General features: G+C 37.7%; 2 protein-coding genes across 2 annotated transcripts in view; one reads left to right on the top strand and one right to left on the bottom strand.

The window, feature by feature from the left end:
• Window positions 1-701: 701 nt before the first annotated feature.
• LOC149837417 (COP9 signalosome complex subunit 6a-like) overlaps window positions 702-27,162 on the top strand; it is a 60,363-nt gene continuing 33,902 nt past the window's right edge. Inside the window, exon 1 of the mRNA XM_090006028.1 lies at window positions 702-1,132. Coding sequence (XP_089862154.1) covers window positions 886-1,132 — 247 coding nt within the window. The 5' untranslated portion in view covers window positions 702-885. The remainder of the gene's footprint in view (window positions 1,133-27,162) is intronic.
• Window positions 19,901-23,505, bottom strand: LOC149837418 (uncharacterized). Its single transcript, XM_090007369.1, has 3 exons — window positions 20,732-23,505; window positions 20,332-20,642; window positions 19,901-20,223 (listed from the first exon to the last, which is right to left on the bottom strand). The coding sequence occupies exons 1-3, from the start codon at window positions 20,754-20,756 to the stop codon at window positions 20,014-20,016; spliced, it is 546 nt and encodes a 181-aa protein (XP_089863495.1). The 5' UTR covers window positions 20,757-23,505; the 3' UTR covers window positions 19,901-20,013.

Below are 27,162 nucleotides of genomic sequence, written 5' to 3'. Positions count from 1 at the left end.
ACGCCTCCCTAAAAATGGCCGGGCTGGCACCAGCTGGCAAGGCTGATGCTAGCTGGTGCCATCCCAACCATTTTTCAGCCGGTGGATGACTGGAAAATGCCAATAGATTTTTTCTTTGTTTTTAATTTTAAATTTTAGCAGGATTCTTGGCCATTTTTTCGCCACCTACATGCCAAAAGATGGTAGCATCACAATTATTTATGGCCAACAAGTGCCCAGAAGTTTGCTATTCGCTATTCTTTTTGTTTTTTTTTATTTATTTATCGTCAAAAAATTAGAAAAATCGGATAACCAATTTTTGTGTCATTCAACAACTACAAGCTGAAGTTTTTGTTGCCAAAAACCTGGTTTTAGTCAAAACCTGGGTTTATCAAAACCTTCTTACCCATGTCATCCAAACGGGGCCTTCAAAGACGCGCACCTTCTAAAATTTACGCATGTCATGTTATTTCTATGAACTAACTCGAGCCCAGCTGAAAGCCAAGTGCAAACCCTCTTTTTTTTTTTGGCAAGCCGCAACGAACTCATTACACCGAAACGAGCCACGGCCTTACATACATGGGTCTAACCAGATGAATTTATAAAATTACCCTCTAAAAGTACCAAAATTAACCATCAAGCAGCCCCCGGTCACCCCTGTTACAATCGGAATAGAAGGTGTCGTTGGTAATAATAATATAAGCGCGGGACTATGCAGGCCAGAGAGAGAGAGAGAGAGAGAGCAGAGCAGGCAAGAAAAGAAGAATAAGGGGAAAACTAGGGAGGAATCCTGATCTCCCCATCAACCCTCTATTCCTAGAAGAAAACTTGGTTGTTCCTTGAGTGGCAAACCGAGAGAGAGTAGAGGGGGTTAGTGGTTCCCTGCTGCCGCCGCCGCCATAAGCCATGTCCTCGAGTAGCAGCGGGCTAACCTTCAAGCTGCACCCGTTGGTGATCGTCAACATCTCCGATCACTACACGCGCATCAAATCGCAGAGCGTGGCTCAGGGGAACGGGGCCCCAAGGGTTTTCGGGTGCGTCATCGGCATCCAGAGGGGCCGCACGGTGGAGATCTTCAACAGCTTCGAGCTCCTCTACGATGCCTCCACCGACACCCTCGACCGAGCCTTCCTCGACAAGAAGCAAGAGCAGTGTAAGAAAACAAAAAACCGATCATCTCCTTTGTCCTTCGTCATTCTCTTCTATTATTATTTGGCTTCGATTCACCTACACACGATTCTTTTCATCGATTAAGATAAGATAAAAATCCTCCTCGAAAAGTTGTATCTGGAAAATCATGGTAGATAGCCTGGAGTTTAACATGATATGCATGTAGATCGATACTAAAGTATAATTTTAATCATTCTTTCTTCCCTAGGATGTTGTCAAAGTTCATCATTTCGACATATGTTAAAGGCTGAAAGGTGGTTCAGGATGTAATCAAAGTTCATGATTTCAACATATGTTAAGGGCTGAAAGGAGGTTTTCTGCCAAGTTTTATCTGTGAAATTGCTAAATATACTGTTAAGTTCGAGAATATCAGTCACTGATGCATATTCTGTTATAATCAGAGCTCCCATGAAGCCCGTTCTGCAAGATAAAATGAACTTGATAAAATATACGAGCCCACATCTTTCTCATCTGGACATTTTTTTCTTAAACTCCTGTTTTTCTCATTTGTTCTGAAGAAAACAATCATCTAGGGTTTAAACCTGCTAATATCATTGAAAGTACATCGTAAGAAGTGATAATGTTAGACCTAGTTTCCAGTCATTCGAAAAATCATATTGCAGAATGTTGATCGACGGTAAGGATGGGTTGACTGGTTGTTTATCTATAGCCATATCAGCTCCTCCAGCATTCAGAAGGAAAGTACTTGCATCAGTATCTCAGTTTCAATTCAAACATCGATTTGATTCATACCCCATGTCTGAGAAATCTTGACCATCTGAATAGTTATTATTATGAGTCTTGTAAAATTTCCCTGGTAATGTGTCCCATTCCTGGGATGATTTCATTTTGCTAGGGTTCTATGGCTTTATTGCTAGTTGGTGATAAGTATGGATAGGTTGCCCTCAATTAGGGAGGGCTTAGATGGGATGGATGATGGATTATTCTTTCTCATTAAAGTTTATGCATAGCAATGGGATGGATGATGGATTATTCTTTCTCATTAAAGTTTATGCATAGCACTTTTGTGGACAAACAAGATGGCAAAAAACCAATTTTTTTCTCAGGCGAAAGTGACTGTAAGATCTATTTTGTGTCATATTCAAGTGGCTCCTGGTTGATGAGGTCTTGATAACTTGTTACGCTGACCAAAATTATTCAGATGCCCCAATTATAGGACACTCAAATTGGTGGATGGCTGATCATTCTTTCTCGTTAAAGTTGTTGCTGAGGGTTGCGGGACTATTCTGACGTAAAAGGACCTTACTATTTAGGAATGTCAGGTGGTGAGTCATGTGATAGGCTAAATTAGTGAACCCAGTATGGATTGGACTGAATTTTGGTTAATATCTTCAACGTATGTGAAGTTATATTTAGTCTCAAGGTGAGTCATAACAAATGAACATGCATTCATGTCAGAAGCATAAAGTGGGGTTTCTAGTGGGTCATTAAGTGTTTGCTTTGTTGGGAGGCTAATATAAGAGGAACATAATCCCTCTGCTTGCAAGTTTACTCATACCATCCGTAGAATCATTTTCTTTATATTGATCATGGATTTTGGGTATTCCCCATAGTTGCCGAAAGCTTCTTAGATAGGTGGGAAGCTTGCTTCCCGGAAACTTGCTTCGGAAGCACGATACTCCACGCTTCCGAAACTTGATGAGAACCTCGATTCCCTCACCCTTCTCCTATGCTTTCCACGTGCTTCACCTATTCTTCTTATATGTTCTCCTACTCAACGTTTCATGTTTTTTTATGTGTTTTCTCTCACTCTTCTCACTCACTTTCATGTGTTTTCTCTAAATTGGTAGTCATTATTTTTAGATTTTGTTAAAATTTTAATTCTTACACTAAAAAAATCATGAAATTTAATATTAGTCACTTTATTTTAGTTTTTATTTGTGTTTCATTTTGATTCTCATTCAATTCTTATATTTCTTTTTTAATATTCCTTGCTTCTCACTTCCTATACATTTTAAAATACATCGCTTCTCGCTTCCGCTTCCCGTATCGCTTCTCGCTTCCGCTTCCTAGTCTGACAACCTTGGTATTCTCCACCTTGGCGGGCCTTTATTTCACTAAAAGGACACACAGTGAAAATATTATGGTCGATGTTAATCGCTATTGGATCAGAATGGATAGATTTTTCTCAAATGCATATGTCTGCAAATATTTATGGAGGTATAGCTTCAAACATTGAGGAACTGAAAGTTATATGGCTGATGTTGATGCCACCATTAGACGTGTAGCGGGGGCATTTTGCTTCTATTACTTGACAATCTCTGTAGCAACCAAACATGAGAGTGCGATTAGATAAGCCATATATATATATTTTCGGTCTCATGCTTAGGATTTTCCTCTTTCGATCCCATATTTTTGGTTAATAAAAATGTTTTAGATTTTGGCTTCTGAGACAAAAGGTTGTTTTTTGTTTCCCGGTATATCACTGTGTTAGGAGATGCTTTCTGGTATATTTTAATAAGTTTTTCTGTTCAACTATAGGCTATATCGTTTTAGTGATCTCTAGCCTAGAAATTTGTATGCTTTCATATTTTTGGTTGTTGTAGGGTATCTTTGGCTGGAAAATTTCCATACAAGAAACTCCAACATCTATATTGGTGATGAGCTATGCAATACAGATTCTTCTAATAGGGCATTGCACCCGCGGGACACTTGGACACACCGTCTTTTGTGTCGGGTAAAGTCAACCACACTGAGGTCTATTTCTGTTCAAAAGTAGATTCAGTTAACCCTAACCAAGTCCAGTTATATATATATATATATATATATATATATATATATATATATATATACACACACACACACACACACATAAATGCACACGCATACACGTAGTGTTAAGTTAAAAATGTTAAAAATTATATATATATATTCCCTCCCTGCACTCCCGCACCCAAGTTTTTTTAAAGTGCCGCATCCGTATCGGCACCCGCACCTATGTGACAAAGGTGAGGAGAAATACATCTTATTTATCATTAAGCACACCTACGAGATAGTAAGTAAGTGCATGTAGTCCCTTAGGCTATGTAACATGGACTCTTCTAAATGGGCACCGCACCCGCACCCATGTGGGTGCGACACTTGGACACGTCTTCCTTTGTGTCAAGTGAAGTCAACCACACTGAGGTCCATTTCTGTCTAAAAGTAGATTCAGTTAACCCTAACCAAGTTCAATTTTGTCTATATTATATATATATAAATACATAAATTCACACACACACACACACACACCTCCACACTATTGTGGTGTTATTTTTTTTTATTGATGAGGAATAACAATTGCAGATTGTTAATTTGATTTATTGCATGAATTTATGCATGATGAATTAATAATATGATAATTGTTTTTTATTAATGTTAACTTAACACTAGTGTTGTTAAAAACGCGCCTCAAGGCGCAAAAGACATGCCTTGCCACAAGGTGAGGTCCCTTTTGCCTTGAGGCGCACAAATCATATGAGGTGCACACCTCATTTTTATTTGGGTCAAATGGGGTCAAAGCCTTTGACCCCATTTGACCCAAGAAGGGGGAGGCCTGAATGATGAGGGCCTCCACCCTCTCGCCTCTCACTTTCATCTCTCACCCTCTCTCTCGTCTCTCGCCCTCCTCCCTCTCGCAGTCCCCCCCCCCCCCCCCCCCCTCTCTCTCTACTGAAGGGAAGAAGAAGAAGAAAAGGAGGTCCCGCCTTCCCTCTCTCTGTAAGTCTCCCTCCTCGCTATCTCCCTCCCTCTCTCAATGTCTCCCTGTCTCTATCTCTGTCCCACCCTCTCTCTGTTTCTCCTTCTCACTTTCCCTCTCTCTCTCTCTCTGTCTCTCCTTCTCTTGTCTCCCTCTCTCGCTGCATCTCAACTCTTTCTCTCTCTCTCTCTCTCGGTTCGTTGCCAGTGAGAAGAAGAAGTGAGAAGAAGAAGAACCCCATCACCCTGAGGTATGCAATTTTTTTTCCTTTTTTCCTCTTCCTCTTCATTTTCTCTACCGTCTTCTTCTTCTTCTCTTTTTCCCCCTTTTTCCTTTTCTCTCTTCTTTTTCACTACTGTCTCTTCTTCTTCTTTTTCCCCCTTTTTCCTTCGGCTTCCCTTTTCTTTTCTTTTCCTGTTATTTTTTCTCTTCCTCCTCTGAGCTCTCACCCGCCACTCTCTTTGTTTTTCTTCTTCTTCTTCTTTTTTTTCTTCATCTTTTTTTTTTGCATTTTGAGTTATATGCATATATATTCTGTGTTTGGACAGGTGTATATTACATATATATTATATAATTTATGTATAATCTGTTTCTAAGTTATATAATCAGTTTCTCAGTTATATAATCAGTTTCTCAGTTGTATATATGTTATATATTTAATTAATTATATAATTCTGTGTGTATTTGTGTGGAAAACAAATATACATACTCGCTAGGATGTTATATTTTGCTGTCAAGCCTGTTATGCTATGTAGTTTTTTTCATAGCTATATATGTGTGTGTGTGTGTGTGTGTGTGTGTGTGTTTTATTATCTTTTTTCACACAGTAGATATTGGCTCTTGCTTTGCTGTTTCAACATGAAATTCTTGTGTAATATATGTTGATTCTTATTGAGTATGAATATGAATTTCAACAGGTATTGGCTCTTAATTTTTTATTGAATGTTCATATTTTATTTCTTAGATACTTATATAGATCAAGTTGTTTCATTAATGTTACTTTTACATGTTAATCTCACATTTCCGGTATTTATTTGAGATTTTCTATTTCTTATTGGTTGTTGCTTTTTCAATAAAACATTTATTTTATTCATTTATATTTTTAGATATTTTTTTTAAAGTTCTTTTAAAGTTAAAAAAAAATTGAGACTTACGCTTTACGCCTCGAGGCTTATGCCTTGCCTCAGTTTTTGGTGGAGCACTATGCTACTACTCAACGCTTTTCACAACATTGCTTAAAACTGTTAAATTTTTTATATATATACCCTCCCTGCACCCCCCGCACCCAATTTTTTAAAGTGCCGTATCGTCGCATCTGCATCCGCACCTATGTGACATAGCATATATATATATGTGTGTGTGTGTGTGTGTGTGTGTGTGTGAGTAATGCGCTGGTTCTACCCCATTTTCTTGTTCTGCCCCGTTAGGCCCCTTCAAAAAAGCGTAGTTTTCAGTATTTTTTCTCACATCTGACACAATAGATGTGATCTATAGGTTTTGTTTAGTGGGAACCGGCTTTTGGATAATCGGAATCTGACCTGTATGCAAGTTTTTCCGATGATCCAAAATCAATGGCTATGAAGGCATCAAATTTTCTCTGCTCATAAAAAAATATTTTTTTCATCGAAAAAACATGATGCAAGAGTCTATTCCCACTAAATCTAGCATGCTAAACACATCTAGTGGTTCAGAGCCAAATGTGGGGCAGAACGAGAAAAAAAGGCTTAATATGTTTAGTTCTCTCTCTCTATATATACAGTTGTGTCCCCGTACCCTCATTTTTTGAAATTGCCGTGTGAACCCATGTGACAGTTTTGTGCATATATCCGTGTACATGAAAAAATGTGCATATAAATGCATATGGATTTATGCAATAGAAATCTATATTTTGGCCTATCAAGAAACTCATGGCATAGCCATGTATACTTAGTATGTCTACACACATACATACATACATACATACATACATACATACATACATACATACATACATACATACATACACACATATGCATGTGTACATAGATACATAAATTTATATAGTATATACATATGTATGCTTAAGGTTATAATATACATGCCTATGCATGCATATTTACTGTTGAATATTTTACATGGCTTGTGAGTGCTTCTTAGGAGAATTCTTTCTTTCTGAGCCTAAGATTCCTAGTCCTTGCATTGCTCCCTCTTGATGACTATACTATGAAGTTGTTGGTAAACAAGAATTACCATCAATTTGGAAGATTGATGTTAACTTAGAAGGAGGAACTGTGAAAATGCACAAAATCATTATTTCTGGTTTTATATTTGTTTGAAGAAAACACTTGAACGATTTCATAGATTAAGTAGAAGATCTAGTGTGGTGCTTTCAGAAAGAGAAACTGGAGACTTCCAAAAGAGGTGGTCCAATTTTGAGGAAATGTAGGAAGGTGGTTTGGGTACATATTACTGAACTCCCTAGAAAAAATAGATTCTAGCTATTTTATAGGGGTTAAGTTATGTAGTTTCATTCTTTCTTGAATTTGATTACAGTGAGTTGCTTCTTTTCTACTTTGCAAGCTATGTCACAGGGACTCGCCAACTAGGTGCCAGACCCGCATCGCACCCTCACCTGCACCGGATGCGGTCAACCTGACCCTGGGTGCAGTCAACGCACCCAAGGTCATTTATGTCCAACTTTTGGACTTTATGTATATGTATAATTTTTTATATTTTTGCCGCACTCCCGCACCCCCGCACCCAAGTTTTTTGAAAGTGCCGCACCCCCATGTCAGATTTCACTAGGATCTGTCACACGTGAAAAGGGAGATGAAAGAGAAAGGAGTTGCTGCTGTCACGATTTTCAATACTGAAATCGTGACCTAGAACATGTATATATATCTTTCGTTTACAGTATGGGTCGGGTCTGTTATATTATCCTGACCCAGAATACAAAATAACAAATACAAGTAAAGAATACATAGACAAATAGGCTTTTTCACCCCCCTCAAGTTGATCATGGTTTTGAACCATGAACAACTTGTTTTTAAGTGTCCAAAAACGATCCTTGGTCAAGCCTTTTGTGAATATGTCTGCAACTTGTCTTTCAGTGTTAACAAATTTGGGCTCGATCTCATTTTCTTCAACCTTTTGTCTCACAAAATGTTGATCTATCTCAATGTGCTTGGCACGACTGTGATGAACTGGATTGAATGACATGTTGAGAGTACTTTAATTGTCACACAACAAGATAGATCGAGATATCACTTCTCCTACTTCAGTTAGCAAATGCCTGACCCATGTGACTTCAGCAGTAGCGGCAACCATGGATCTGTACTCAGCCTCAGTACTTGATCTAGCAATGGCTTTTTGTTTTCTACTGCTTCAGGATACTAAGTTTCTTCCAATGAAGATGCAATATCCTGATGTGGACCTTCGTTCATCTGAATCCCCTGCCTAGTCTGCATCACAATATAAAGTAATCTCGCGCATGTCCTCCCCAGATGGTTTTGGAGAATATATCAATCCATCCCCAAATGTTCTTTTCAAATATCTGAGTATCCTTTTAATAGCCTCCATATGCCCAATACGTAGTTCATGCATGAACTAGGACACCTGATTGACTGAATAAACAATATCAGGTCGAGTGAATGTGAGATACTGGAACATCCCTATTAGGCTGCAGTAACTGGTGGGATCCTCACACAAGTCTCCATCATGAGCACTCAGTTTTTTGGTGAAGAATACTTGGGGTCCCTAGAGGTTTACAATCCTTCATACCTGCTTTGGTTAGAACGTCCATCGTATACTTGTGTTGGGTGAGAGTCAACCCATCAGCTCAGCTATCAACTTCAACTCCAAGAAAATAACGCAGGGCGCCAAGGTCTTTCTTTTTGAATCTCTGACTCAGTGGTTTCTTTACTTCTTTGATATGATCCTTAGAGTTTCCTGTGATGACAATATTTATCAACATAAATTAGCAATAAGGTGATCACATTTTGCTCTCTAAAGATGAACAATGAGTGATCTCGTAGGGAGTGAGCAAAGCCATGCTTCTGAATCTTAAGAGAGAAGCTATCAAACCAAGAGCGAGATGTTTGCTTTAGGCCATAGATAGCCCTTTTTAGTCTGCATACATTTGTCTTAGAATCTTTCTCATAGTATCCAGGTGGTTGTTCCATGTAAACTTCCTCCTTCAAATATCCATGCAAAAATACATTCTTAACATCAAGCTGACTCAGTGTCCATCCATGTTCAACAGCTAAGGAAATAATGATTCGAATCGTTCCCATTCTAACCACTGGACTAAAAGTCTCATCATAGTCTTGTCCTGCTTCTTGTGTGAAACCCTTTGCCACGAGTCTTGCCTTGTATCGTTCAATGGTCACATCTGGTTTATATTTTATTTTGTAGACCCATTTGCATCCTACCACATTTTTGTCAGGCGGTTAGGGAACAATTTCCCAGGTTCCACATTCATGCAAGGCTTGCATCTCATCATTCATGGCTTCTACCCATTTCTTAGAAGTGACTGTCTGATAGTACATAATAGGTTCATCTTCCTTGTTGAGAACAGTAAAAAAGAGTTGAAAATCCATGGAGAAATTGTTGTAGTTGACCCACCTATCAATAGGATGCCGCATGCGACTGGGTCTTCTGGCATCAAGGGTGTGTGAGAAGGTAGGTGCAACCTCTTGAGCCCGATTTAGGAGTCCTAAAGCAGCCGTTCTCTGTCTGGTGTAGGAAATGCCCTTATACCTTCCCGATTCCAATGGTGGTGCTGCTTCACAGTTCTGCGATTCCGATGTACCAACAATCTTGGGACTCTCTTCTTCGTGATGCACACAGTTCGAATGACATTCTTTATTCGAACTATCAAAGAACTGTGAATTCAGCAAAGGGTAATAAACTTCAACTAAGGTAGAGGATATGTCACCTGTGCCAATTTTATGATCGAAGTTCAGCTCGTTAAAAACAACATTTCTCGAGATTTTGATGCGTCTGCTAATGGGATCATAACATCTGTATCCTTTGTAGTCATTCGCATATCCCATAAATTTATACTTCTGAGCCTTATCCTGAAACTTGTTTATCAAGGACTGATCAATATGCACATAACAAACACATCGAAAAACACGTAAGTCATGATAATCAAGATGAATTCTAAAAAGGCAATGATAAGGATACTTGTTTTCTAAAATAACCATGGACAGTCTATTTATCACATGTACAACAAAATGAAAGGCTTCTGTCCACGGATTAATGGGAAGATGACTGTCATGAATTATACTCATCGCACTTTCAACAATATGCTTATGTTTGCGCTCAATAATCTCATTTTGTTGTGACATGTGTGGGCAAGACACTCTTCTTCCTATCCCATTATTTTGAAGAAAAAAATGAAGTAACTGGATGTGAACTTCCCTCCTCCATCACATTGGAAAAATTGAATGGACTCAGAGAATTGATTTTTTACTAACGACAGGAAGTTTTGAAACAAAAGGAAAGCTTCAAACTTGTTTTTCATGAAGTATATCCAGGTGTATCGAGGGTAACTATCAACAAAAATTAGATAGTACTTGCTTTAAGATCCAGAGATGACTGGAACAGGCCTCCATACATCAGATCATATTATCTCAAAAGGCTTTGAAGCTCTCTTATTAATGAAATGAAAAGATAATACATGACTCTTGCATAATAAAAGACAACTGGAACACTTTTGACTTCTATCTTCCACATTGAGACTTTCTTTTGGAATGAGATTATTAGAAACAAGTTTCTCAATAAAATGACTCCCACAATGTCCTAAACGACTATGCCATAGAGAAGGCTTATTAGATTCAGAAATACTAAGAACATTTTTAGAAAGACATAACTCTAATGGAGACTTCAAATCCGGGTGAGCAGGACAGGCCGAATGACATGGATCTTCTTGAAAGACATACATATTGCCTTGACTCTTTCCGTCAGCGAATGTTTTCCTCGTGCGAAGGTCCTTGACCTGCATAAAGAAGGGAGTAAATTCGACTGAAGCATGATTATCATCAAGTTTAGAAACAAAGACAATATTTTCTTGATATTGGGAGCATGAAGGACATTGGAGAGTTCAAGAGTAGAATGTGACGTGGGGATGATAGACTTTCCAACGTGAGTAACAGGGTGGTAAGATCCATCTCCAGTGACAATCTTACTTTCTCCAAAATAGGGAATAAGTTTGAAAAGTTTACCTGCATCACCGGTCACGTAAGTTTCTGCCCCAGAGTCAACGAACCAAGTTCCTTGTTCATTTTGCTTTAGATTCAATCCGGACAAGGTAGATATTAACAACTCTTTAATCTCTTCACTGTCTTTGGTGCTGCTGGACTTCCTTTTGGATGTTGCTTGATGAGACTTTCCTTTATTTTTAGGATTATGCCAACAATTCGCCTTGATATGCCCCCTTTTGTTGCAAAAGAAGCATGTGGGAATGTGTCTTGATCCTTGAGTAATGGTGGGAGTGGGAAGTAATCCACGTCCCCCGTGTCCATTTTTTCCTTATCCTCCTCGCCCTCGACCATAAGTTATTCCTGTGGTAAAGACCTCTTGGGTATTCGTATGAGTGTGATTATTCTCAGAAAAGCCTTTCAGAGTCATTTCATACTGAATTAATTTAGCTCGAAGCTCATCAAAGGTGGGAAGAGCAGGCAAACACAGTAATGAAGTAACAATCATGTTATATTCTGATCCCAATCCACTCAAGGTTTGCTGCACCATATCACTGTCGCTCACTGCACATCTTATAACCACAAGTTGATCTGTGATGGTCTTCATCTTGTTTAGATAGTCCATGATAGTCATGAAGTCTTTTCTCAGTAGCTGAAATTCTCTCTTGCAAAAAACCATTCTTGCCTGAGAAACTTGTGAATATGTCTGAACTAGTCTCTCCCAAAGTTGCATGGTTGTGCAATTGTCAGGAATTGCAATAAGTACCTCTTGAGAGAGTGTAGAGGTAATGTACACTACCACTGACTGATCTTTCTTTTTTCAGTTGAGATATTCTGTATTTTTGACATACACAATTGAGATTGCCCCTTTATCATCCTTCTCTTCTCGCGCAACAAATTCCAGTGGAGCTGAAGCGGTTCCATCCAGATGACCTAAGAGACCTTGACTTCTTATAAAAGGAATGATCTGTCTTTTCCAAATCAAGAAGTTTGAGGTGGTCAATTTTTTAGAAACAAGTTGATTTAGAGAAGGCATACGATAAAGTACCTAGGGACGTTCTCTGGTGGACAATGATGAAGAAAGGTGTTTCTCTCAAGTACATTAGTATAATTAAAGATATGTATGAAGGAGTAGTAACCAATGTCCGCACTTGTGGAGTGACAACCAATTTTCCGATAACGGTTGGGTTACATCAAGGATCTGCTTTAAGCCCTTTCCTATTTGCGATAGTGATGGATGAGCTTCCGAGATCAATTCAAGAAAATGTACCGTGGTGTATGTTGTTTGCTGATGATATTGTTTTGATTGATGAGTCTAGAGCTGGGGTTATTGCTAAGTTAGAATTATGGAGATAGACATTGGAAGCTAGAGGTTTTAAGTTGAGTAAGAGTAAGACTGAATATATGGAATGTCGGTTTAGTAAGCAACGAAGTAGTGATGGGAGTGTAGTGAAGCTTGGTGAGCAAGAAATACCGGTGAATGATTATTTCAAATATTTGGGATCCATCATTCAAAAGTATGGAGAAATTGATGGAGATGTAAATCATAGGATAAAGGTTGGGTGGATGAAATGGAAAAGTGCAACTGGAGTGCTGTGCGATCGTAGAATGCCATTGCGGTTGAAGGGAAAGTTTTATAGGACGACTATTAGACCCGCTTTACTATATGGTACGGAATGTTGGGCTGCCAAGAGACAGCATATTCAAAAAATGAGTGTAGCTGAGATGCGGATGCTTAGATGGATGTGTGGAAATACAATAAAAGATAAGATTCAGAATGAGGAGATACGTAAGAAGGTAGGTGTTGCACCCATTGAAAATAAGATGCGAGAGAATCGTTTACGGTGGTTTGGACATATTCGGTGAAGGCCTAATGATGCTCCAGTTAGAAGGTTGGAGAAATGGGAAAATATATTAGTTAAAAGAGGTCGGGGTAGGCCTAGGAAGACTTGGATGGAGATGATAGGAAAGGATATGAATGCTTTGAACCTCACCGAGGACATGGCATTGGATAGAAATGATTGGAGGAAAAGGATTCATGTGAAAGACCCAAAATGAATTTCTTTTTTGGTTCATATCGCTGACCCCAATTGTTTTGGGATGAAGGCGTAGTTGTTGTTGTTGTTGTTGTAAGCTGATTGAGAAAACTCGAGAAACTAGATTGGGAAGAATGGAAGGAGTCCATAACTTAAAAGCTAACAAGGTATTCACGAGATGCACAGTCCACTGCTTGAGAAACTTGCTGGTCGTCCCTTCTTGCCTTTGTCCTTTTTCTTGCGGCTGTGATAAATGCAGGAAAGGGAGCAAAATAGCTCACACTGAACATACTTTAATAAATCGCAGATGGGATCTATGTTGGTTCAAGAACAAAGAGTTTCGTGAATATCGAATTTGACAACAGGTGTACTTCATGCACAACGATTTACAGGCACAACGATTTATAGGCACAACGATTTGTAGGCACAACGATTTGTGGACGCAACGGTTTGTAGGTATAACGATTTGTAGGCACAATGATTTGCGTGATTCAATAATCAAGAAATATGTTATTCTAGATCTGATACTGATGGATGATCAAATCCGGTTGTTTCAGACAAGGTAACGATTTGTAGGCACAACGATTTGTAGGAACAACGATTTGTGTTATTCAACAATCAAGAAATATGGTATTTCAGATCTGATACTGATGGATGATTAGATCCGATTGTTTCAGACAAGGTTTGGTAGAAATAGGAATTGTGAGACCAAGAATATTCACGATCAGATCTGAGTATTTCAGATCTGACAGAATAAGGAAGTGCGAGACGAAAAATATGCACGATCAAGAAAATTTGGGATCTGATGCAAGGATTGAATATTTTAGATCTGATGCATGTACACGATCAGATCTGAATATTCAATACAAACCGTGAGACGAGACTAGAAAGAAGAATTGGAGCCTTTCAGGTCTAACGCAGATTCACGTTAAATCTGAATATTCAGGCACGAAGAGTAGTAGAGAAGGAGTAAATAAAAGAAAGAAGAAGAAGATGGAAGAAAAGTGTGGAAGAAGAAAACCTCTTGATTGGATGCAGGTCGATCTCTTAGGTCAGACCTTCTAGAAGTAGCTTCGAAGCCCTAGATGGATCTCTGCTCTGATACCATGTCAGATTTCACTAGGATCTGTCACACGTGAAAAGAGAGATGAAAGAGAAAGGAGGAGCTGCGACTGCCATGATTTTCAATACTGAAATCGTGACCTAAAACATGTATATATATATCCTTCGTTTACAGTATGGGTCGGGTCTGATATATTTGAAATGAAGAGGGGCGGAAGCACCAATAACACAAGCCACTCCTTGAGAGTGATCACAAGAGCCAATAACACAAACACTAAAAGTGTATACAAAAGAACACACTAAAGGAAAAATGACTTAAAGTCATAAGTTGGATATTATTGAAGAAAGAGAGAAGAGGGTAAAAAACCCAATGCTATTACAAGGGAAAGCCTCCTCTATTTATAGAGGAGGAGGCCTAGAGGAAGGGACCACAAGGGGGCTCCCTTCTAGTCGTTGGGAGCCCCAACGGTCATAAATATGACCATTGGGGCCCCAACGACAAGAAGGGTGGGGCCCCTTGTGGTCTTACAAAAAGTAAAGAAAAAATAAAAAAGAAAAGTAAAAAGAAAAAGAAAAAGAAGATGGGGGAGTTTACATGGGGATTTACCAAAATACCCCTATTGGGTATTTGGAGAAAAAAGAAGAAAAAAGAAATATGTATATAATATATATATATATATGTATATATATACTTATATATACGTATGTATATATATAAGTATATGTATATATATATATATTATATATACATAATTTAATATGCCCCCTCAAACTTTACGGGGAGAAGACCAAAAGTTTGCTAAGAAGAAACATAAATCGTGGAGTCGGGAGCGCTTTGGTGAAGAAGTCAACCAATTGGTATTCTTAAGTGACATATGGTAATGTGATAGTTCTTCTGAGGTATTCGTCTCGAACATAATGACAATCCATTTCAATATGCTTGGTCCTCTCGTGAAAAGTATGATTGCTTGCAATGTATATCGCACTTTTGTTATCACAACAGAGTTTAGTGGGAGAGGAAATAAGGACGCCCATGTCACCAAGGAGACTTTTGAGCCATACGTTTTCCATAGTTGTCATTGTCATGACCCGATATTCAACTTCAGTTGATGATAGTGAGACCTTCTGCTGCTTCTTGCATATCCACGAAATGAGAGATTCACCTAAAGAAATGCAAAGACCAGTAGTTGAGATACGATCATTGGGATTTCCTCCACAGTCAGCATCAGTAAAAGCAGTTAATTCAAGAGATGAGGAAGAAGATAAGAAGAGTCTCTTGGAGATGGTATTTTTGATGTATCACACAATTCTCATTACGGCCGCCATATGAACTGTAGTAGGTGCATGCTGAAACTGACTTGCAGCATGAACCACATGAGCTATATCTGGATGGGTGATGGATAAATAGGTGAGAGATCTAATTAATTGACGATAGGGAGTTGGATCCTCAAGAAGAACACCATCCTCAAGTCTTAGTTTTGCATTGATGACTTCGGGAGTCTCAACTTTCTTTTCATCGGATATTCCTGACTTGGTACAAATGTCTTCTGCTAATTTCATTTGAGATAGGATGTATCCTCGCGAGGAGTAAGCCACTTCAATACCTAAAAAGTATCTCAAAAATCCAAGGTCAGACATATCCAAAGTTTCTTTTAACATAGACTTCACATCATTTACCCCCTTTTTGTCACTCCCAGTAATGATCATATCATCAACATACAACAAAAGAATAACGATGAAGTCACCTGTCTTCTTAACAAAAAGAGCAGTGTCAGTATAGCAAGAAGTAAATCCCAAATTGATCGAAACATTACTAAATTTATCATACCAAGCTTTAAGAGCTTGCTTAAGTCCATATAAGGCCTTTTTTAATTTTAAAATTTTACCATTTAAATTCATACCCGGAGGTGGTTCCATATAGACTTCTTCATTTAAATTCTCATTTAAAAAGGCATTTTGACACCAAGTTGAAAAATTGGTCATTTTTTAATATAGGCTATTGCAATAAGAGCTCGAACACTAGTCATTCGAGCAACTGGGGCAAACGTTTCATCATAATCTACCCCATACTCTTGGGCATATCCTTTGGCCACAAGCCTAACCTTATATCTTTCTAATGAGCCATCACTCTTAGTTTTTACTTTGAAAACCCATCTACATCCAATGGGTTTCTTGTCATTGGGTGGATCAATGATCTCCCAAGTTTGTGTCTTTTTAAGTGCATTAAGTTCCAGTTCCATTGCTTCATTCCAATGAGCATATTGTTTAGCATCATTAAAATGAGATGGTTCATGAAATGAGTGAAGAGCTAGAAGACATGCCCGAAAATTTGGAGAAAAAGAATCATAAAATACAAATCTATTTTGGTATTTTAGAAATATGGTTTGATCTTCTTAGGGAGGATTCTTCAATCGACTCATTTTGAGAAAATCTTTCAAGGGCACAAGGTGGATTACTTTCATTCCTTCTAGAATCGACTTGTGTTTGTCTTGGTACATTTTCTTCTAAACTTTAGTCATCATTTGAAGGTTCAAAATGATCCTCTATGAGAGATTCACTAGATTCAACATGACTATCTATGATGTTTTCTTGAGGTAACAAGTCAAATAAAAAGGAATAATCAATATCTTCATTTGAAAGTTTGTTTTTGAGTATGTCAAAACATCGATAACCTTTTTGTTTTTCGCCATATCCTAAGAAAATACATTCAATTGCCCTAGGAGATAGTTTATCATTTTTGTGAGTTAGAACAAAGCATTTACATCCGGAAATTCTTAGTCTTTTATAATCGGAAGACATATCGTAAAGTTTTTCAAATGGAGAAAGATTTCTCAAAGAAGATGAAGGGATTCTATTGATAGGATATGTGGACGTTAGAACCGCTTCGGCCCAAAAGGATTTTGGAATATTCTTTGAAATTAATAAAGTTCTTGTGGTTTCTATTATGTGTCTATGCTTTCTTTTCGCAAGACCATTTTGTTGCGGAGTGTTTGGGCAAGAACGTTGATGGCAAATTCCATTTTCTTTCAAATAGGTTTGAAATTCATTGGACATGTATTCGCCTCCCGAATCGGATCTAAGAAGTGATAGATTTCCTAAAAATTGATTTTTAACCATTGCATGAAATTCTTTAAAGAAGGAGAAAACTTCGGATTTGCGAGTTAAGAAGTAAACCCATGTAAATCGAGTGAAGTCATCAATAAAGACCACATAGTACGAAAATCCTCCTTTGGATAAAATAGGGGAAGGTCCCCATACATCGGAATGCACAAGTTCAAAGGGTGAGTGGTAAAATAATTTCTTTGAGGAAATGGAATAGCTTTAGATTTCTCAAAAATGCAATCTTTACAAGTCATGTGTTGATCTTTACAAGTATTGTTCAAAAAAGGAAAAATAGACATCTTTACAAAATTTGGATGACCAAGTCTCTCATGTCAAATTCCAATACTTTTGTCCTTTATAAGATTGCAAAATGACTTTGATGGAAGAGTCAAAAAGTCCATGAAATAACGATCACCCCTTCTATGGCCTTGCCCAATCAGCTTCCTTGACTGGAGATCCTGCACGGTGCAATCTTTAGGTGAGAAGGAGACTTGGCATCCATGATCGGTGATTTGGGAAACGGAAAAAAGATTTAGATTGATTTTTGGAACGACTCTCACTTTAGAAACAAAAAAGTTTTGAGAATTTTTAAAATCAAGTGTTCCAATACTTTCAATTTTTAAAGATGTACCATCGGCCGTTGAAACATAAGAAGATATGGGTTCGGAAAAAACATTAGAAAAAGAGGTTTTATGAGATGTCATATGAAAAGAAGCACCAAAGTCTAGTATCCACATACCTGGAGGTGATGAAGAGTAGGCGATCGCGGCTCTGGATGTTGAAGAAGAAGAAGACTTGAGAAGATGTTGGAGAACTTCAGAGATATGATTAAGAGTTTCTTTGATATCTCCTTCTTTGGCACTTTCTTCTTCCTTCTTTGGAGAATTTTCTCCAACCGCGACCACTTTTCCCTTAAGCTCTGGGCAAACCGGTCTAATGTGTCCCGGTTCATTACAATAGTGACAAATCACTCCCTTTCTATTTTTGTTAAAGTGGGAAGGTCTATATGCTTTTACATTTGATCCAGGCCTAGTAACGACCAAAACTTCATCACTCTTAATACTTAGGCCAAGTCGAGTTTCTTCTTGGCAAACTTCGGCAAGGGCATCCTCAATGGGTAAGGCTTTACTTCTATGGAGAAGGGATGCCCTAACTTGTTCAAATTTCGATCGAAGACCATGGAGAAATTGGAAGAAATGCTTCTTTTCAATTTGTTCTCTTCTTAACTTAATATCTTCCGGAGCCACCCATTTGGGCTCAAGAAGAGCAAGCTCATCCCAAAGAGGGGTTAAAGAGCTAAAATAGTCACGAACACTCATATTCGCTTGTCTAGAGGAACGATTTTTTTCTTGACAAAAAAATTGTCTAGCAAGATCCTTTTGGGTATATATACCCTTAAGAAAGAACCATGCCTCATTGGCTTTCTAAATTTAACAATGTTGGCACAATTTTTGAGGTCCACATTATTCATAAACCATGCCAAAATTTTAGCATGGTTACTTTCCCAATCCTCAATTTTGGATTGATGATCATTGATAGCTTTGATGCGCTCATCGCCATCTAAAGCTTTTTCAACCCCATTTTCAATTTTAGTGAGAACAAGAGAGGGTTCGGGAGTAGTTCCCATGACAAAACCCCAAAGTTTCTTACCTCTTAGATGATTTTCCATAGCGGATGCCCACATGAGGTAATTGGATCCATTGAGCTTAAAAGAAAGCTCAACTTTAGAATCACGTTCCATAGGTACCGAATAGTTCTTCCTTTCTTCAAAAGCTTGAGAGGCACACGTCCCAAGATAAAAAAGAGAAGCCCGATCATCAACCTTGCTCTGATACCATGAAATGAAGAGGGGCGGAAGCACCAATAACACAAGCCACTCCTTGAGAGTGATCACAAGAGCCAAGAACACAAACACTAAAAGTGTATACAAAAGAACACACTAAAGGAAAAATGACTTAAAGTCATAAGTTGGATATTATTGAAGAAAGAGAGAAGAGGGTAAAAAACCCAATGCTATTACAAGGGAAAACCTTCTCTATTTATAGAGGAGGAGGCCTAGAGGAAGGGACCACAAGGGGGCTCCCTTCTAGTCGTTGGGAGCCCCAACGGTCATAAATATGACCGTTGGGGCCCCAACGACAAGAAGGGTGGGGCCCCTTGTGGTCTTACAAAAAGTAAAGAAAAAATAAAAAAGAAAAAAGAAAAGTAAAAAGAAAAAGAAAAAGAAAATGGAGGAGTTTACATGGGGATTTACCAAAATACCCCTATTGGGTATTTGGAGAAAAAAGAAGAAAAAAGAAATATGTATATAATATATATATGTATATATATACTTATATATATCATGGTTTTAAAACCCGTGACTCGGAACTCGACTCGTTCTTTATGGACTCGTGACTCGGCGGGTCAACTCGGTGACTCGGACCGGGTTTTGTTAACTTTTGATTTTAAAAGAAAAACAATATATAAATTATCATTTAAACATATAAAAGTTTGTAGAATGACTTAATTACTAGTGTAATTGATTAATAAGTAAAATAACATCAAGTAAAACTATATCTAACTTATAATTACTCATCTAATAGCAAGAAATCGAACAACCAAGCAAAACAATAATTCAATATTTCAATAGAAATAAGCCCTAAAGTAAAGTTAAGTTACAAAGTTCATAAATATAAAGTTAATGATCATAACACAATGACAAAATCAAATTTCAAACATCCAAAATTCATCCACTTTTACAAAATATGATATCTCAATTCTCAAGTCAAGAGTCAATGACTCAAATCTCAAATAGAGGCGAAGTGCTATTATTTGGAACTTCATTTGAATCAATTCTTGAGTTGGAAGTAGAAATTAATGGCTGAATTGGAGTACTAGTGGTTGCATTTTCCCTTGCATCTTCATCTTCAACTCCATCACCACCTTCATCATCAATAAGATTAGCTTCTTCAATGTTTTCAACTTCCATCTCCAAGTCTCTTAAGAAATCCTTCATTCAATAAAATATGACACATTTTAGTTAACATGCAATACAGAAAGACAAAAAACTAAATTAAAAAAAAATTTAATCAAGTTAAAATATCAAACAAACTTTTACCTCATCTCCATCTAAAACTCCTTCTTGCATGACCCATTCATCCATTGGTGTTTGCAAATATATATTGTCCAAAGAAATTGGGTCAAGACGTGTTCTCTTTAATTGCTTTTCTCTCAGACGTAAATTATAATGGACAAACACTAAGTCATTAAGTTTCTTTTGAGCTAATCTATTTCTTCTCTTAGTGTGAATTTGATCAAAGGTACTCCAATTTCGTTCACATCCAGATGAAGAACATGTTTGACTAAGTATACGAATAGCAATTTTTTGAAGATCGGGGGCACATATTCCATGCATTTTCCACCACATTGCTGCATAAAGTCAAAACACACAAAAATGAAAAGTTGATTAAATAAATATTCTTTTGCACAACACAACAATAATGTTAAAGATAAATCACCTGGCTTATGCTCATCTCTAGTCATAACAGCTATAGAAGTACCAAAATCTGCACTTGCGTCTTCAAATAACTCAAGTTGCTTGCATGCTCTTACTCTAGCTGAAATATTTGGCTCCAACTTCTTAATACATTTAATTAAACCACGTCTTACTTCAGGATGCTTTGTGAATTACATGAAATAGTGCAAATAGTCAAATACATTAAATTGATAATTGATAAAAGAAAGTTCATATTCAAAATTTAAAATAATTAATAAAAAGATATAAACAAATACATACCTTAGAAAATTGTGGACTATAGTGGTATTTGGGATTGAGATAGTATGCTGCTGCATGAAGAGGGTGATGAAGTTGATTTTCCCAACGATTGTCAATTATTTTCCAATAAGGTTTATACTTTTTCTCCTCATTGTCATGAATTTCTTTTATAGCCTCTTTGGCTCTATCCATAGCTTCATAAAGATAACCCATTGTAGGATTTTCTTCTCCATCAACCATTCTCAAAACTTTGACTAGAGGTTCTATAGTTTTAACAGTTGATTCTACGACTCTCCAAAAATTACTATTCAATATAATATCCTCCATCTCTTTCCCCTCAGCAAATGATGAATATTTAGAATTGTTCCATTCATCTGATGCCATCATTTTTCTAAGACCACTTCGATGTTCTAGCAAAGATTGAAGCATGATAAAATTAGTGGCAAATCTTGTAGTAACCGGTCTTAGAATTTCTTTCTTATTAGAAAATTGAGTCCTCATTAGGTTCAAAACAAAAGTATGATTGTAGATGAACTTCGTGATCCTTTTTCCTTTTTCAACACATCCAGCTATGCTTTTTATCTTAGACAAATCTTCAAGCATGAGATCTATGCAATGAGCTGCACAAGGAGTCCAAAATATGGTTTTCCTCCTATCCTCCAACATCTTTCCAGCTGCTTGATAGTTGGCTGCATTATTTGTGATTATCTGCCATTTTTTAATTTCAAAACATTATTAACATACTAGACAAATTATAAATAGCAATGTTCAATAGAAAATTACAAAAGAACAAAATGATATACCTGAACAACATTCTCTGCACCTACTGTTTCCACCACTTCATCAAATAATTTTAATAAATTTTCTCGATTCTTCACGATACTTGTTGCATCAACTGATTTCAAGAAGTAAATACCCCTTAGACAATGTACCAAAAAATTTATCAATGTCCTTTGTGTTGCATCTTTCCAACCATCAATCATAATAGAACAACCCATTTCAGCCCAAGACTCCTTGTATTCTTTGAAATAATCATCAATTTTTTTAATTTCTTCTTGTAATAATCTTCCAGAAATCTCAGATGAAGAAGGCGGCTTCAATCCCATTCCTACTGAGGAACAAACTTCAATCATCTTCGTAAAATAAGGAGAATTGACTGCGTTGAAAGGAATGACTGAATGATAAAAAAATCTCGCAATAGCTGAACATAACCTATCTCTAGCTTTTCTATCCAAAGCTGCTTTTATTCCAAGTTGTTTCATTGATGGAGACCCTGCCTTCACTTGAACAAAAGCATCAAGATTATGCTTTTGGGTATCATTCATCAATTTTTTCCCTTTTATATATCTTTTCTCAGTAGACTCATCACTTTCATCTGACAAGTCCATATCATTATCATTTACTTCAACAAAGGAACCAATCTCATTTACAATATTTCTCTTATATAATTTGTGTTCCTTAAATGACTCCAAATCCTTACGAATTTTTTTTCTTACAGATTCTTCGACTTTGTCGCATGGTTCCACCTCTCCTTTAATACCAGCAAGATGATACTTAAGTCTATTAATGCCACCACTCATTTGTTTTGTACACCAAGTACTTTGCACCCTCTTCTTTTTTTTATCAAGTGGTAAACCAAAATCCCACAAAGGGTCCTTTCCTTTGGTGAAATGTTGTTGGAGTCCTTGAAGATCCTTCTTCTGACATTTCTTTGATGATTTGATAAATCTAAACTGTTAAATTTGAAAAGTTAAAAACAATGATACGGTTAGTATATTATGTACAAAGTTATGATTCCATCATTTCACACAGGGTCCTTGACTCCTTGTCATGCCATGTTTCCCCTGACACGTTGCGGAAATCATGTACTTTTAAGATAGACAAGAAGAACTGCTAGAAGAACAAAGGGTTACACATAGGACATTTAGATGATATTCCGGCGAGATCAGAGAAAAAAACAAAACAGGAAATTATGGAGGAAGAATACAGGAAATTCAAGAAATTAACACATAGGAAATTAAAAAGAAATTAAAAAACAAAAAAATCAGTAAAAACAAAACAGAGAATTAACAAAACAGAAATTGAAATGTATTGAAAAACAGACAATGCATGTAATGAAAGACAGGGAGTTCAGTAAAATAAAAAAAAATGATACTTAGCAAAATGAAGAGCAAAACTCAGTAAAATAACAAAACAAAAAAATAAACTTAGTAAAATGAAAACTAACAGAAATTCTGGAAAACAAACTGCAAATAAAAAAAAACAAAAATATGAAATTACCGAAACTAAAACAACAAATGCAATGAGATTGAGACTAATGATACACAGAAATGAACATACGACAAATAATGAACTGAAATAAAAAAAAAACCCACCAAATTTGAAATGCAGGTAAAAAAAATTTGCAGATATGAGAAACGACTATAATACAGGATGAACAAATGATTCAACAATGAGATTAAACAGAAAGCAATTAATGCAGGGAAAATGCGGATAAAAATTAAAATACAAAGAAACAGAAACGACATGCGAAAATGAAAACTTAGAGGAATGTTGTGCAACTCACCATGTAATGCATGGTACAGAGGCGTACGCCTCAGGTACAGAGGCGTACGCCTCAGGTACTGTCTCACAACATAAGACTCAACGCCTCGCTTCGCCTCAGTGTGCATACAACATACATACCTTCAGAAATCTCTCAGAAATTGGGCCGCCGGAAAATCTGCACTCGCCGAAAAATCTCGCCGGAATATCGCGCGACACACTGTTTTTGCTGGAGAAGATGCGTCGGATTTGCAACGACGACTTACTGTTCACACTTCACCGTCGATGTGTTTACTTCGTTCCCAAAAAAATAACAATACATACCTTCACAAATCTCGTCGGAAAATCTCGCCGGAATATCGTGCGGCGACACACTGTTTTTGCTGGAGAAGATGCGTCGGATTAGCAACGACGCCTTAATGTATTTAATCGATGTGCTTGCTTCGTTCCCAAAAAAAGAACGATACATACCTTCACAAATCTCGTCGGAAAATCGTGCCGGAAAAATGCACGGCGTCGCTGTTGCTGTTCACGCCAGAAAATCCTTGCCGGCGTCGTTGTTCATGCCAGAGCTATCGTCGGATGGCTGAAAACTGAAGAGTCGAAGACCTCGGCTTCTCCTCTCTTCAGTCGAGACTGTGCTTGAAAACTGAAGAGTCGAAAACCCTAAAGTCCTTTAAGTTTTTTCGTTAAAGGTAAAGTTTTTTTAATTTCAAAATTGCCATTTTCACTAAACCAACGGGTCTTCAGTGACTCGTGACTCGGTCCGAGTCGCCCGAGTCAGAGCGATCCTTCCAGCGAGTTTTGTCAAGGCAAAGGTGGCAGAACTCGCCCGAGTACGCCATGACTCGTGACTCGGCCGAGTCATCCCGAGTCCGGCCCGAGTCCAGCCCGAGTCTTGGCAATCCGAGTATGCCTAGTCGGGTTGACTCGCTGGAGGGCCGAGCCGAGCCGAGTCAGCCGAGTCAGCCGAGTCAACGAGTTGACTCGGCGAGTTTTTAAACGCTGATATATATACGTATGTATATATATAAGTATATGTATATATATATATATATTATATATATACATAATTTAACAATATTATCCAGACCCGGAATACAAAATAACAAATACAAGTAAAGAATACATAGACAAATAGATGCACCCGCACCCATGTGATATAGTTTGCAAGTGAAGGATCATTTGTATTATAGCGCAAGACTGATTGATGGATCAAAGGCAACATCATCTGTTTAAACTGTTTTGCTAACTGGTTTTGGAGCCGTCTTCTTTAGCTTGTAAATTAAATGAATGACACAGGGTTAGGATTGGGTAAGAAACTGACAATGCTGGTTTCCTATCCCGGTTAATATGTGGAACAATTATTTGTGGTAATCTATGTCACATGGGTGCTGGTGTGACACGGGTGTGGCGCAATTTCAAAAATTTTGGACACGGGGACACGGATATCTATCTATCTATCTCTATATATATATACACACAGTGTGCATATATGTGGATATTGTCCTCTAAAGTTTGGCACCAACATGAGTGTTTTTACTAACTTTGCAAATTGTACTTTTTGCAAATCTAAGTCATTGTTGGTGCTTGGGCACTGCCATGGTATCCTTTGAATTGTTAAGAACTTAATTTTGCTGAACTTGTTGATGTTCACTCATAACAGAGGCACTCATAACATAGGCTGATTATGGTTTCCATTTGCTGAGGTTATTCTAATGGTAAAGTGATGACACTGTCAATATACAACCACCATTGAGGAGGATTGTCTTGGTGGGTGTTACCTTTTTTACTGGAACTAGTTGTGTTTTTCATGGTTTCTTGCTGGTTCAAAGAGTATTCGAGTTTTGTGGTCAAGGTCTGGGCTCATTGATAGGGAGGTCTGATGAGTTGTGGAGCCTGATTCAGAGTTTTTGCCCTTGCAGAAAGGGGGGTACGGAGGCTCCCCCGACGTGGGTCCCGATTTCTGGGGCTTATGTTTGAGACTCGATTTCTTATGGATCAGATCCGACTTGTTTAGGTTTAGGGTTGTTGCCCTTGCCTTGTATAAATTCTTTCTTTTCTCTCTTGTTTATTGTTTCCTTCAGTTTCTTGCTCGCGATTTGCGTAACAGGATCCCCCCTACCCTGAGTTTGAGTTCCCATGTGAGTGCCCCCTTTCTGCAAAAAAAGCAAGAGGCCCCTTAGGGTTGAGTAGGGGCCATGGAGTTTCAAGCCATATATGTGAATATAGAACAATATAAAAACACTCATCTATATATATAAATCATTTTTTTTTGTTTTTTGCCCTGAAAAATGGATAAAAATAGACTCGGTCAAAGTTGACCGAGTCTATAAAGTGGACGGATTCGGCCCCGGTGCGTTGATCGAGTCCAACACTTGTTGACCGAGTCCGCCCCATGTCCGAAGCTGCACCCGTGTCGGGGTGTGTTGATGTAGGTGCGTCGACCCCCTAGCCGAGTCCGTGTGACATAGGTGGTAATTCATTGTCTGATCGTTAGGTTTATTTGCTGAGAACCAAATTTGACCATTTATTCATAATTGTTATCTATTTCTACAGGAAAATAGACTGTTGACTTGACGGCTTCAGCCATGTCATAAAGTTATAGAGTCAAAAGTGCTAATCAGCACTTAGACTAGTCATCCTAGTCGGTATCAGAAATAAAAATACAAAAACTATAAAATTTACAATGAGTTGCCAAAAACAGGTTATATTATGTATATTTTATAAATATATCTGTAAGAAATAGTGAACTATTAATATATGTATATGTTGCTTCGCCAAATCTTCCTATGCGGAGTCAGTGCCAAGGATAACTTGAATTTTATCTCCAGGTGCAGCTGTTGGTGCCAGTCAATCAAGTGATGAAAAGCCTGTTGTAATTCGATCCTTTCCCACCTGAAAGAGAAGGAATCTTACCTATATTGTTACACCTGTCCCTGATGAGATTCATCTTACCTTAACCTTCTTTCTCTCTTTCTAGTCTGGTCCCTACTGTTGCTCCACCTTCTCTCCCTCTGGTCTCTGGTGGATCAGTCACTACTTTTTTGCCCTTCGGTCAGTCAGTTTATAGGTTTGTGTTGATATCTAACTTCATGATTGGGAAAGGGGCACACCTAATATCTCTCTTATGCTAGGTAAGGAAATGCATGGAAAGGTAGGATAGGAATGGACAGCCCTGCCTTTTTGTCTCCGTGAGTTGGATTCCCAAGCTGAAAGCTTTTCCCAATTGGGGGCAACTTTTTCATTCCTCAACTGTAGTAGGAATTTCGTATTTTATATTACGGAAAATAGTCAATTGACCTGCTTGAAAGAGAGGTCTCTAGTCATGATCTTTTCTTCTGTGTGATCAAATCATTCATTCCAGTGGATGAGGCTGTGAGGTACTAATGATGTAGAGAACTACCGAGCTGGAAATCATAGGTTCAAATAGTATTGATTCAGTCTGACCACAGAGCTATGTTCAGCATGGTTTGTTTGCTAAGGAGCAAACTTTAGAACGTGTAAAAATATGATTTTTGAGTCATGAATTTTGATTCATTGTGGGCTGTTATTTTTGAAGCTCTTAAAAAACTTGTTCACATGTCACAATCACATGATTTAAAAACTCATTTTCTATTAAACAAACCT

This window comes from Nuphar pumila, chromosome 5, assembly GCF_984573655.1.
Source record: "Nuphar pumila chromosome 5, dmNupPumi1.hap1.1, whole genome shotgun sequence".
NCBI classification, from domain to species: domain Eukaryota; kingdom Viridiplantae; phylum Streptophyta; class Magnoliopsida; order Nymphaeales; family Nymphaeaceae; genus Nuphar; species Nuphar pumila.
Note: the sequence above shows the minus strand (reverse complement) of the source record. Positions and strands in the feature narration are given on the sequence as shown.